Source organism: Poecilia formosa, unplaced genomic scaffold (genome assembly GCF_000485575.1).
Source record: "Poecilia formosa unplaced genomic scaffold, Poecilia_formosa-5.1.2 Scaffold128, whole genome shotgun sequence".
NCBI lineage: Eukaryota > Metazoa > Chordata > Actinopteri > Cyprinodontiformes > Poeciliidae > Poecilia > Poecilia formosa.
In genome coordinates this window covers 1,122,103-1,134,515 of record NW_006800067.1, presented here as the reverse complement: position 1 = coordinate 1,134,515, position 12,413 = coordinate 1,122,103, and the positions used below count along the sequence as shown (strand labels likewise).

The following is a 12,413-nucleotide window of genomic DNA, read 5'->3' as shown; positions in this document are numbered from 1 at the left end:
ACCAGGCAAAGCCATAAAAGCTCATTAGACAGCACAACACACCCCGCACAGTTACTAACGCTGCGACAAAAAGTTAGTTTAAAAGTAACGTCGTACACAAGATACCAAATACAGAGACCTTTGAATTAGCTTACCTCTTGTGCCTCCTTCTGTTCGCCGGACATAGCGAGTTATAAGAGTTGCGAGCGATAAAGAGCAAAGTCAGTCCTAACTTTGTAGTTTTCCTCAGAGCGGAGGTCAAGAAGCCGCAGCGAGTCTCCCTCCTGTTGAGGCACAAATTTATTCCCTCAAAGTCTTTCCAGCAGGACCAGTCTGTGACGTCACATGTCACGTGGTTTGGGCTCGTTGGGCGCGCGCATGTCAGCTCGTTCACCGTCCAGAGGCTGTCGCAGTTCCCATTGTAAAACCAGATATGTCTTGTGACGAAAAAAATTATATCAACACATAAAGCTGGCTTTAATTATTGACCAAATGTGTGGAGGGAGAAAACCGGAAATAAATTCAGAGGCCAGCAATGTCACGAGCACAAACTTCAGTCTATTTGCGCATACTAATTAAAACAAAAAATAGTTTTCAACATCTTTTAGAAACAAGTAAACTTTGACAAGCATCTGTTTCGAACTCCGTCATCACGTTGTCCCTGAATAAAATCCATTGCAGCCAGTTGCTTTAATAGATCCCTTCTAAAGATTACTAAATAGAGTGCATGTGTATGATTTAATACAATTTTTATACAGAGGCCTCAGAGATTTGGCAGAAAGAAAGCATTAGTGAAAAATCAAACTATCATCTAAAAATTAAAACCATATGGTGTAACTGCGAACCATCTAGGAAATGGCTGAGTTGGGGGGGCATTAGTCAGAGAAGTAGCCAAGAAGCTTGTGGGAACTGTGGAGAAGCTTCACAGCTCCTCCACAGCTGTGAAGGAGCTGTTAAAGTATTAAAGTTTAGCTTTAATACATAAAGTTAAACTTTATGTATTAAATTGATTAACATGAGAGCAGCAAGGGGTGTGTCAGTAATTCAGTGAGCAAGAAGATTAAAAGTCCAGAATACGCTTCACAGTTCCTATGTGGTTGTGTGATGTCAGTTATGTCAATTATTATGAACAACTCTCTTCGTGAGATTGTTTTACAACGATATTGTTTTCAATTGGAGGCTTCGAAGAACCTGAGATAGTATAAGTTACAAAATACTTTATTTCCCCTTTTGAACTAACGAAGTATTTTCTGAATTTGAATGCTCAGAGTCCGACTCAGTGCTTGCACCGAGACCTCACCAGCAACATCCTTCTACTGTGAGCTTCACTATCTATTTAGTAATGCTATTTTGTGACATTTTCACCACCCTCTCTGGGTGCTTTTCTTGTGAGTCCACTGTGTCGTATATTTTCAGCTAGTGGTACATAATAAACTGTATTAAAGAGCACTCAGTGTCATTATGTGTAACCTCATTTACATATTAAGAACAATCTTGAGATTCTTATTCAAGTTACATTTATCTTTAGCTATATTTCAAAGGGAGTGCTGTATAATCTAACTTTGTTGCAGAGAGTTAAGGGAAGTGACTATTTAACAAGGTCTTAAACAGTAACACATTGTTACATATTAAACATTTGCCAGATCATGTGTGGTCTCCAATTTCCAGAGTGGTTAAGGTAGCTATAAAATAAAAAAAAATAAATAAAATAAAAACTTTTAGGTTTCTAGAATAAGTCCAGTTCTCTGAAGAAAGAAGCAAACCAACAGCATGATGCTGCCACCACTGTGTTTCACTGTGGAAGTAGTGTTCTTTGTGGTGAAGTTGAGTGTTTTATACCAAATTTACCTAAGAGGGGGCAACATGGTGGCACAGTGTTTCCATATTTTCTCCTATTGTTGAAGTTAGTACCGTCCCTTGGTGTGTGTGTAAGTGTAAAGAAATACCAAACACGACAAGTTAAGTTTAATTCTTTTTTTTTTTTTATCTGATATCGAACCCTCGTCCTGCAGTTCCTAGTTCAGCCAGCAGATGCAGACAAAGGCTAACAAAACAGCAGTGGTACCCTCGGGGTGCTGCCCTTCTTCCATCATCACAGTGGACGAACAAGTGGAGAAATCATGAATCACCAGTGAGGGCCTTACATTGAAGCCTTTATTGTTGGTTGTAGATAGCTTAGTTGCTGTCTCCATTAGCTCCTGTAGCGTTTTTGAAACGGAAGCTAGGGCAACGAGTTATATATATATTTTTAATACAACAGAACTGTTCATTTATTTTTTTTTTGTGTGTGTGGCTTCAGCGTCAGCTAGCTAAACCAACTAGCCTCAGTTAAACTTGCACTTTTTTGTGTACTATGGCCGACAACGGGGCGCATCTGGCCGAGGAGGATCCTGCGGCGGCTTTCCTGGCCCAACAGGAAAGTGAGATTGCGGGGATCGAGAATGACGGAGAAGGGTTCGGGGCGCTGGAAGGAGCGGACGACATGCAGCCTTCTCAGACTGCAAACTATGGTAAGTTTGGAGTTGAACTAACGTCCGCTTGATGCTAGCAGGCTAATGAGCAAACTGGCTAATCTGCTTTATGGCAGCTGTTACGAAATGATGTAAGTTTAAGATAAAATGCCACACCTACATAGGTGCGTAGTAACACAACTGGCTAATGTAGTAAGGAGGTGTAAATGATTTTAGATTACGAAGAAGATACAACTATTGATAAAACAACTGACAAAGCGTTAGCTTTTTAGCATAGTACATAGCCAGGAGTATGTTTGTTTAGCTCACCTGCTCCGCGCGGTTTATATTTGAATAAGCTTTATTCTGAGGGTTTTAGGGCGACCCACAAACACGGCGAAACATACAATCATAAAATTATCAATTGGTAAAAAATTGTAATTAATACATAAATATAACACGCAGTTTTGTAACCTGTGATAACATGACAAAAAAATGCCATGTTATCTAAACTCAATTGAAAGTAAAATCTAAAAATGATCGACGCACAAATGTTAGGAGTAATCATTGTAATGTTTTATCCCACAAAGTTTTGTTGTTGGATATAAGCTGAAGTGAAAATTAAATAAGTAGCTAAGAGAGTTCCTTTAAAAATGGTCCTGCATTTAAAAGCCATTTTTACATGTCTGAAAAAGCCTTTTTTGGATTATTGGCTGAGATCTTGTAAATAAAATCGTTGTTTCTGACGTCATGTTTTCAACTTCAATTTAAAATAAAACCTTTTAATCTCCCATTACGTTTGTGTATTTAAATGTCAGCAATGTGAACGTGATGTTAAAAAAACAATTCAAATTTCATAATTTAATGCAGCAGCACTGAGTACGCCCACGTTTGCATTTCAGTCTGTAAATGCATAAAAACAAGTTCTCTTTTTCACTTTGTTTAGACTTCAAAGAAATCAGATAAAACCATTATGCATGAATGGGTTCAATCACAAGACAATCTCCTTCTCTTTTTTTTCCCAGGCATGAAAACATAAGTCTCAGAATTAGACACGTCACAGATCTCGATTCTTTTTTTTTTCTTCTTTTTTTTTAAATGTATATATACCTGAAAATCCTGTCTCGTTTGCCAGCAAAGCAACAGAGACGACAGCAGCGCCCAAACAGGTGTGGCAGCATTTCTAAGATCTTAACAGTTTCAAGACCAAGAGCCGGTGACGGTTAAGAACATTCAGTCGGTGAAGTTACAGCAGAGGAGACGACGGGATTACTGGGAAAAACTCCTAGAAACTGTGTTTAACTTTAAATGTGTGTGTGTGTCTCTAATCGTTATGCTTGACGACTTTGAAGAGGAGCCTGCGACGGTGAACGGAGACCTGTTCCAGGTGAGGTTCTTCCTGTTTGTGAGCGTGTGATTTACCTGAACCCTATCTAAATAGCAACATTGGAAGCGGTAATGGATTTATGATTGTTTGTTATTTGATCGAAAGGAGTCTAATGGCCCAACAGACAGCTATGCAGCCATCGCCCAGGTGGACATTCAGAGGCAGGAACCAGAAAGTTTGCGCAAGTGGAAGGAGGAGCAGAAGGCTCGCCTCGAAGCATTAGGTAGCAAAAGATGATTACTTTTGGTTCTCAGTATTATGAAATTTTTTGAACTCGTGCATAAAACATGACGCTTTTCTTCTTTTTTTGGTGGGGGGTTGTTTCACCCTGTAATAAGACTCGGCTTCCAAGGCAGCAGAGGCAGAGTGGAGAGAGAAGGCCAAGAAGGAGCTGGAGGACTGGCATGTCCACCAAAACGAGCAGATGGAGAAGAATAAGGCCAACAACAGGTGAGAAAGAGCAACACTTAACCCGTTTGCATACAGAGATGTTCTTGTAGACAAGTGTTCGCCGATCTCTACAGTAAATATGGTTGATTCAGATTTAATAGTCCATTTTTGAGGGGAGATTATTAGAAGAAAATGTTGAATATGTCAAATCAGTAGAACGTTTAAATATTTTATTAATGGCCTTATTTTACTTTTCTTTTTTTTTTTAAGAACTGTTTTGCTACTGCCAAAACAAAACTCTTGGTTTCTATGTTTTCACATGTGTTGTAGCCTTTCCTTTTCTCGTTCAGGCTAACTAGATCTTTTCTCACCACTTTCCAACAGACTCTGTCCAAGTCTGGCACGGTATCACTCTGCATCTGTTAGCTGTAGTGTTTTTTTTTTGTTTTTTTGTTTTTTTTCAGAGCCCTGAGAAGTAATCCTCTGATGAGAAATTAATCCGGAACTGTCCCGTTAAGTTTAAAAAAAAAAAAAAAAAACTGCCTGGAACCAAAAAAAAATTCCAGGAAGTAAATTTTTCTTTCAGATCCCAAGGAGCAGAGAGCCCATTTTTCATCCAAAATACCACCCAAAGGGCGGTTGAATCTTCTCAGCTTGTTGTCTCCAGGCAGATTTGTTTTGGACCTTTTTAAACTCTCCTCCATCCTTTCCCCCCCCACTCATCAGAACTTTCTCTCAGCGCTTATAAATCGCAGCCTAACATTGCTCTGCTTGTTGTTGTTTTTTTTTTATACTAAAACTGTTCTCCTCTCTCCTTCTTTTTCCTGCTTTCTGGGCCTTGCCTGTGCACTAGGATTGCTGACAAGGCTTTCTACAAACAGCCCAACTCTGATGTTATAGGCTTTGTGTACGTTTAGAGTTCTTGTGCTTTTTAATGTTGTACGCTCTGCCGCCCTTTTACCTGATGCATGCCTCCCCGCAACCTTTAGCTTGTAGTCAGATTTCAGTAGATGTTTTTATTATTTTTACGTTCAGATCTTTGCAGTGCATCTCAAAACAAAAAGGGAAAAGTAAAGTGTACGATGCACGTTAAGTGAGTAGCAAAAAGTATTCACACTCTTTACACTTCTTCACATTTTGTCACATTGCAACCTTAAACTTTTTTTGTTGTTGTTTTGGGGTTGTTTTTTTTAAGTGTGGCTTGCCTTCGTATTCAGTCAGAACTATATTTTGCTTTTGTTACAGCTGCTTTTTGGAGTAAAATCAAAACGTTACTTCTAAAGCACATTTAAAACAGAGCTGACCAGAGGAGTGTACAATCATAAAAAAAAAGAATATTAAAGGAAAAACAGTTACGAGACAAATAAAAATAAAAGAACATATTTTAAAAATACTTAAAATTTGATATGTGAAGTAAGACGAGGAAATTAACCAAATCCAGGAAGAAACAACTTAGTTGCCTGTCAACAGATTGTGAATCTCTGCTGCTCCTCCAGAGCAGATTGGACTTATTGTTTGTTTCCATGATTAAAGCTCTTCTTGGACAGCCAAGTTTTTGTGAGTTTAACAGCGCCGTTTGTTTGTCCAAAAGCTTGGGAGGTTATCATTATCTCTAGCCAATTTTAAACAACTTCATCTGTGACTCGACTGCTGTGTGTGTTGGTCCTCATGGGGGTGTTTGTCTGTCCCAAAGGGAAATTAAATGTTGCATCTCATCTTCAAAAGAGTTGTCGTGCATGGCGATGCTGCAGGCAGGAAGAACAGTGGGTAGCAGTCAGTCTTGCAACTAATCTGAAGAAACCTCTGACTGAACACTGTCGCTGTCATTACAGTTTGGTATTCAACAAAGTATTTCACAGTAACATGCCCTAGATGACACCATCAGTGCTTGCCACGCACTGCTAATCCACCTTGTTTTTGCTGCTCCGACTTTAAATTTCTGTCTGTCCGTACGATTAGAGTGCCAGACGGAGACGTTCAAGTCATCTCTTCCATCGATCAAAACGTCCTTCTTCTGCTCTCTAGTAATTATCTGAGCTTTCGAGGTGCTAATCGGCTGGTCCCAGTGGTTAAAGACGATGCTCTGTCGCCATGGTTACACATAACATCCGTCCGAAAGTTAAAAAGTAAGAGCAGAAATTCTTCCTGCTACAGAGCATCTAAAAACGACTCAGTCAAAACAAAAATTTTGAACAGAAGTCTACAAAAAAGAACAAATCAGAACTTGCCTAACAAAATGCTGCCACCATGTAATTCTAGATTTATAATAAAACACTATATTAAAATTGTTACACTGATGTTTTTTACAAATTGGGTGACTCGGGGGTGTGGGGGGAGAAGAGATTTAATCCAAATATGCCACACTATTCAGATATTTTCTGGCAAAACATTTCAATAACCTTTGCATCCTTCTCCTTTAAAATCCAAGTAAAGTACTTTAATACTTGTAGTTGCAATGTGATGAAATATGAAAAATTCAAGCGCTACGAATACTTCTGGAAGGCTCCGTATGTAGAGACGTCAGTGGTTGTAGCTTGCATCGTGTGACAAAGCTCAGTAGGCGAGCCGGTTTTCACCCTCTTCCCCCCACACACCATCTCATTTTGTCTCCCTCTGGCTGCGTCCCGCAGAGCGTCCGAGGAGGCCTTCCTGGCGGAGACCGACGGCGACAGCCCGGGATCCGAGTGGGAACGAGTGGCGCGCCTGTGCGACTTCAATCCCAAAACCAGCAAGCAGGCGAAGGATGTCTCCCGAATGCGCTCCGTTCTCATCTCTCTAAAACAGACACCTTTAGTCCGCTAGCCGGAGCGCTTCGGAGAATGTACTCGGCAACATCGCCTTTTCGGTTTTAGCGACACGTTGTATCCGAATGATTTTAGTTCCTTTTCCAAAAGAATTCCCTGACATGTTAAAAACCTTTTAAAACTTCCTGCCTTTCTTGATGCCTATATATTGATATACTTAACCTGAGGCTGCTGTGAGAAGACGGACTGCTCTGTTACACCTTTCTATTGTCTCTGCTTTAATGTCACTATACTGAAGAAAATACTGTTACTGTAAGTAAATGGTCACCCCCCCCCTTTAACTTATAATTTTTAGGTCAACTTTGTTTCTACCAATATTTTTGAATGCCTAGTTTTTATTCATTCTTTAAATTAACATTTTGGTCAGAGACTTACTAAATGCAAACTAGATTGTATCCATTTATGCCTCTCATCAATTTATAACCATGAGTCACAAATGTTCACATTTTATTTGGCATGAAATCACTAATTACTTTGGTTCTAGGTAGCAAACATGTTTTGTTTTATTTCACAGACATACGCTTGTGGCCTTTCTGATCTCGCTTACAGTATTAAGCCAGATAGTTTTCTCACTGATGAGGCAATTTTTTTTAATTTTTTTTTTTATTGCAAAAAAAAAAAAAGGTTAGACTCACAACCAAAGACATCTGCTACAGTCTGAATTTAGAAATTCAAATTTGCACTTTTTTTGTTTCGCTTATCTTTCTCTCCATCTTTGTGTTACACCAGCACACAAAACTTTAAATACAGGTATTCATTTCAACAGTGACGTCTGCACATTGTTCACATGTTGCCTATTTGGAAATGAACAAAACGCCGAATGTTTAAAGGGACGCGGAAAATTAACAACGGGTGGAATCTGCAGATCACTTAATTTTAACTTCAAATATTCCCCTGCTGAGCTTGTTGCCATTTCATAAACCTTGGAGATGATCACTTGAATAAAGTCATCTGTAGCCCAGAATCCCTTGCATATTGTCACACCTTTCTTTTGGGGTGTTTGGGGATTTATTTAGCACGTAGGGCATAAAGATGAAGGTAAAATCTCCAACCGTACAGAAAGGTTTCAGATCCATTTCTGAATGTTAAAGTGCCTTTGCATTCTCAATGTGCTGTGAAAAAGTACTTGCCTCCTTGCCTTAGCAATTCCCTGTTTTTGCTTTCTCCCCCCCAACACCCCCCTGAATATCTGAATGTTTTAAGTAAAATTCAAACATTTACATCAGGGTTGCCAACATCCATTTGTAGAGCTGCTTTCCTCTAACATACCCAAATCAAATGGCTGAAATCCTTTGTCAGCAATCAGTCAGGCTTGGTAACAAGCTACTTGTTTGATTTTGCAAAAGGGCGAATATTTTCTCACAGCACTTATAACTCCAGATGTGGTTTCCGGTAAAAGTCCAGAGAAGACTTTGACGGCATCATTTTAAAAATCCTCCCAGAAAGACGCTTTTTCCACGCAGCATAATCAAAAACAACACAAATATGGCTAATTTTATCAACAGAAGAAACATTTAATGCAAAGTTGAAAAGTCTTAGCGCCATTAAACCAATTTCCCATTTGCTTACTTGAGCCGACACCACTTTGCTGTTCCGCACAGCCAATTCTTAACAAATGGGCAGTTCAATGTTTTCTTTAAAAAAAAACCCAACAAACTATAAATAGGCTGTGTAACTGAACAACATTGGCTATATTACACATCATTCAGTTATTCAGAGGCCAATTCAACAATGGATCTGGTCTGAGTCCAGAGTGAATGGATACTTTCAGGAAGTGCGAGATTCGTTCGTTTTCACTGCTTGGGTTTCAACGATGTGGCAAAGATGCCAACAATGATGGCGAATACGGTGAAGCCTTGAGCGAAAATACGACCCCTCATCAGCAGCTGGGACTGTCTGGTTTTTCCTTGGTGGAAGGCACGAAGACCATATATCAGCGCTCCGGCTGTTGCCGCACAACCTGAAGAACATAAAGGATGGGAGAAATTAAATATATAAATATAAAATATCTGTATTCACAATGCCAGAATCATGTTTCACTGCAGGGCTTGTGTGTTCAAGGATTGCTACATGGTTAACTTATTTTTTCCACCACTATGTTGGTCCATCAAATAGAATTCCAAAGAAATGCACAAAGATTACACCTTCACAATATTAGAAAATCTTCCATAGGCAATAATATTGATCAATCCTCCAATCAGTTCTGATAAATATCCATTTTCTGCTTTCTTGTTCTCATCTGTGCTTTCATGACTCTGTGACCTTCAGTATTTTTAAGCAATGTCATTTGTGTTCAGTGTGAGCATCTAGCCCACTAGCTAAACATTACCTTAGCATGGAAAATGCAAGTTCATAACACTGGGAATACAGCAGCCAACAGATATACCACACAGAGATACTGCTATTATGACATATTGTGTAGCTAGAGATACGTTTGTACCTCCTCAAGACTTTTAGTTCAAAGAACAAAATTTAAAAAAAAAAAATTGTATGTTTGGGAAAACAAAATGGGAAAGGCAAAAAAAAAAAACTACATATAAAAATGGCTTAGCAAAACATTAAAATAGTGTCTTAATAGTGCAACTTAGCTTCAGGAAGAATAAAAAGCAATCATCATTTTCGAATAAATATATCACTTCAAATACATGTAAGGTTCAAGGTACAGTCATGTCTTTTTATCTCTGATTAGTATTCCTTACAAATCATCCAACCATTACCGTGTGTTAGCACAAAAGTTGTTTTATGGGAGTAAAGAGTGGCCCTGCTAACAGTATCAGTACCAAAACGTTGCACTGAAATGTTAAGTTATAGTTTTCTAAGTTTTGTGACTTACTGGGGTTTCCTTGTTTCAACTACCGCACTTTACACAGCAAAGTTGCACTGTCATATTAATGTATGTAATGGGAAATAATTTCACCAAGCGATAATAGAGGACATAGCGTAGTACACTTGTGTAACTTCCGTCTGCAGTGTCTTGTTTGTATAACTCACCTATCGGAACGAAAGGATTCTCCTTGGTTTTCCTCATGAACTTTTCCTTAAAGCTCTCATTTTTGGCCAGCGTTATTGGGGTAAAGCCTTCGATAACCGGGGCCTGAGACGGGTCAAACGGAACATGCCCTGGTGCCTGCATTTTAGGCGCTTTATCGGGAACCGCTGGAGTTGCTGCCGCCGCCATGACAGTGCTGGATCGCTGACTAAATAAAAGCACTTCCGGCTGCACTTTCACAATAAAAGTCTGGTTGTTTATCAAGAAGGAAAACAAGGGAAGGTCATCGATAGTAACATCTCTTCCTTGCCCCTTCCAAGTACCAAACCCATACATTGGCTTGCAAATAAAGTTATTTTTAAGCGGACATTCATTTTTATGGTAAATAAGTCGTAGCGTTAAGTAGCTCCCACGTCCCGAGTCATTGTCGTGGCCATGATTTTTTTTTTTTCTTCGATGCTACCAGACGGGCTGCGGATTAAAAATTATAATAATCACACTTTTTTTTTCCTAAACTACCTACAAAAAACATGTAGAAACATGTTATGGCTAAATTTACACCAACACCCGCCGCCAGATGGCAGTATCGTACAACTCCAATCCTGTTTACCACTGGAAGTCAATAAAGGCAACAGACATGAATGTTTGGGGCCTGCCCATGCAAGGCATGGCAGTAACCTATTGTTACTCTTTATCTCTTTATTATTATTGGGGCCTGCCCATGAACAAAGACTTGGACTTCCTCGCCCAAGTCTTTGTTCAGTTTCTTGGAGTTGTCCCAAATTATAATTTTCCTCCCTCGCCTCCAAACCTTCCGCTAAACACGTCATCGTTTAGGCTTTCCGGCCCACCTCATCATCCTTTTCCCCTTTTTCAACATTGATCCCATCAATCTCTACTTCAGACACGCTGGCCGATCAAAAGATGTGTCGCCCCCATCATAACGTAGAAATGAGATCAATTGGCCAAAGCGTATTTAAAACTATGACATCTGTTGAGTGGGGGAATGTGAAGGAGGAAGAGACAAATAATGAAAAATGAAAAACTTAAAAGAGAAGCACAATCTAAATGTCTGCGGTGGAATTTTGAGAGCAAGTCCTGAACAATGGCACATCATGCTTCATTCTGCGTGTCATGCATAATTGCTTTTAGATCCGTTCCTATGGAAATTGTGATGTTCTTTCAGCCTGGCAAAAAGGGATGTTTCATCACCTTTGCCTCTTCAGGTTTTGGCTCACCATTATGGAGTTTGGATGCAGTGAGAGGCTCACAGGGGACCCAGTTGCTTGGGCTTCACAGGACAAACCACACAGCTCAGGAGAAATGGGGACTGCAGGAGCTTCTCTGAGAGACCATGCTCATGGTCACAGTCAAAATTAAAAGAATCGATAGCATTAAGAAATGACTGAGCCATAGGTGAAGTAGGACAACAGACATGAATATTAAAATCACCAACAATGAGAACTCGGTCATACCTTGGCATGATATCAGCCAAGAAATCAGAAAAGTCATTTATAAAGTTTTTGTTGTACTTTGGTGGTTGATAAACCACCGCACACAGCACAGTGTGAGAACTGCCGAGTTCAAATAGGCTAATCTCAAAGCTAATCCCATAGTAGTTGTTTTACTGTTTACAAGTAAAACAACTTTTAAAAACTGTCACTATTCCTCCACCGGACCCCAACATCCTTGGAGCATTAAAATAGCCGCAGTTCCGCGGTTCAAGTTCTTTAAAAATGCTGGAGTCACTTGTCCATGATTCTGTTATAAATAAAACATCCAATCAATGAGAGGAAAAGAAATCCCTAATGACCAAAGTTTTATTTGTCAGCGACCTGGCATTTACCAAACCGATCCTGGCAGAAATTGGCGGGTCTACACCATCAGCTGGCGTCCAGTACTCCCGGCAAAGAGGCCGCAGGTTGCTAGGATTCACTCTGCGTCTACAAAGCCGAGGAACGCAGGGGCCCTCGGGGCAGTCACCCCCAAACTGGAGCAGTGGCTCAAACAGATCCCAGGAACAACATCAGACATCTCAGTCCAGAAATGTGCAGTTCTAGGCACAGCAAAGATACTGTGGCTCCCAGGCTTCTCTGGTAGAGGACCCGAGCTCAGAGGATGAAAGAGTCCACCTGCAGAAGGGTGAGAAGGGATTTTTTAATAAATATAAATATATATATACACTTTGTCTGAGTATCTTCAAGTAGGTTTGATTTTAACTAGTGTTTCACCTTGCAGTAAACTACATTACTTTTTTTCTTATGTGCACAACTATCAAATGTTTCCCAAATACAATGTGACCCCAACACTGAAACTGTGAGTTTCTGTAACAGTATATGTTGAGTAACTGAGGGAAATAACATGAACATGCAATATTTAGGACTCTCTAACAAGCACCATGATGTGCATTAGTG

The 12,413-nt window shown here is 39.7% G+C and overlaps 3 protein-coding genes across 9 annotated transcripts in view; 1 reads left to right on the top strand and 2 right to left on the bottom strand.

Annotated features, from left to right (window-relative positions):
- pdlim7 (PDZ and LIM domain 7) overlaps nucleotides 1-313 on the bottom strand; it is a 36,979-nt gene extending 36,666 nt beyond the window's left edge. The window contains exon 1 of one of the 2 annotated variants that reach the window (XM_016676127.1): nucleotides 119-313. Coding sequence is in view for 1 of the 2 variants with exons in the window: in XM_016676125.1 (XP_016531611.1) it covers nucleotides 135-164 (30 nt within the window). In the remaining variant the exon portion in view is untranslated. The remainder of the gene's footprint in view (nucleotides 1-118) is intronic. The other variant, XM_016676125.1, reaches the window with a different exon arrangement.
- A 1,732-nt stretch (nucleotides 314-2,045) lies between these two features.
- On the top strand, nucleotides 2,046-7,974 carry cltb (clathrin, light chain B). Of its 6 annotated transcripts, none has more exons than XM_016676128.1 (7): nucleotides 2,046-2,488; nucleotides 3,772-3,816; nucleotides 3,922-4,039; nucleotides 4,155-4,266; nucleotides 4,591-4,611; nucleotides 5,060-5,113; nucleotides 6,837-7,974. In XM_016676128.1, exons 1-7 carry the CDS (start codon nucleotides 2,333-2,335, stop codon nucleotides 7,006-7,008), a joined length of 678 nt encoding a protein of 225 aa, XP_016531614.1. In that variant the 5' UTR covers nucleotides 2,046-2,332; the 3' UTR covers nucleotides 7,009-7,974. The 6 variants fall into 6 exon arrangements, with proteins under 6 accessions (XP_016531614.1, XP_007561637.1, XP_007561639.1 ...); XM_016676129.1 differs by having other exon boundaries at nucleotides 2,049-2,489; nucleotides 3,782-3,816; XM_007561575.2 differs by lacking the exon at nucleotides 4,591-4,611 and having other exon boundaries at nucleotides 2,047-2,488.
- A 528-nt stretch (nucleotides 7,975-8,502) lies between these two features.
- Nucleotides 8,503-10,294, bottom strand: higd2a (HIG1 hypoxia inducible domain family, member 2A). The gene is made up of 2 exons (XM_007561574.2): nucleotides 10,002-10,294; nucleotides 8,503-8,970 (listed from the first exon to the last, which is right to left on the bottom strand). The coding sequence occupies exons 1-2, from the start codon at nucleotides 10,186-10,188 to the stop codon at nucleotides 8,804-8,806; spliced, it is 354 nt and encodes a 117-aa protein (XP_007561636.2). The 5' UTR covers nucleotides 10,189-10,294; the 3' UTR covers nucleotides 8,503-8,803.
- Nucleotides 10,295-12,413: the final 2,119 nt, after the last annotated feature.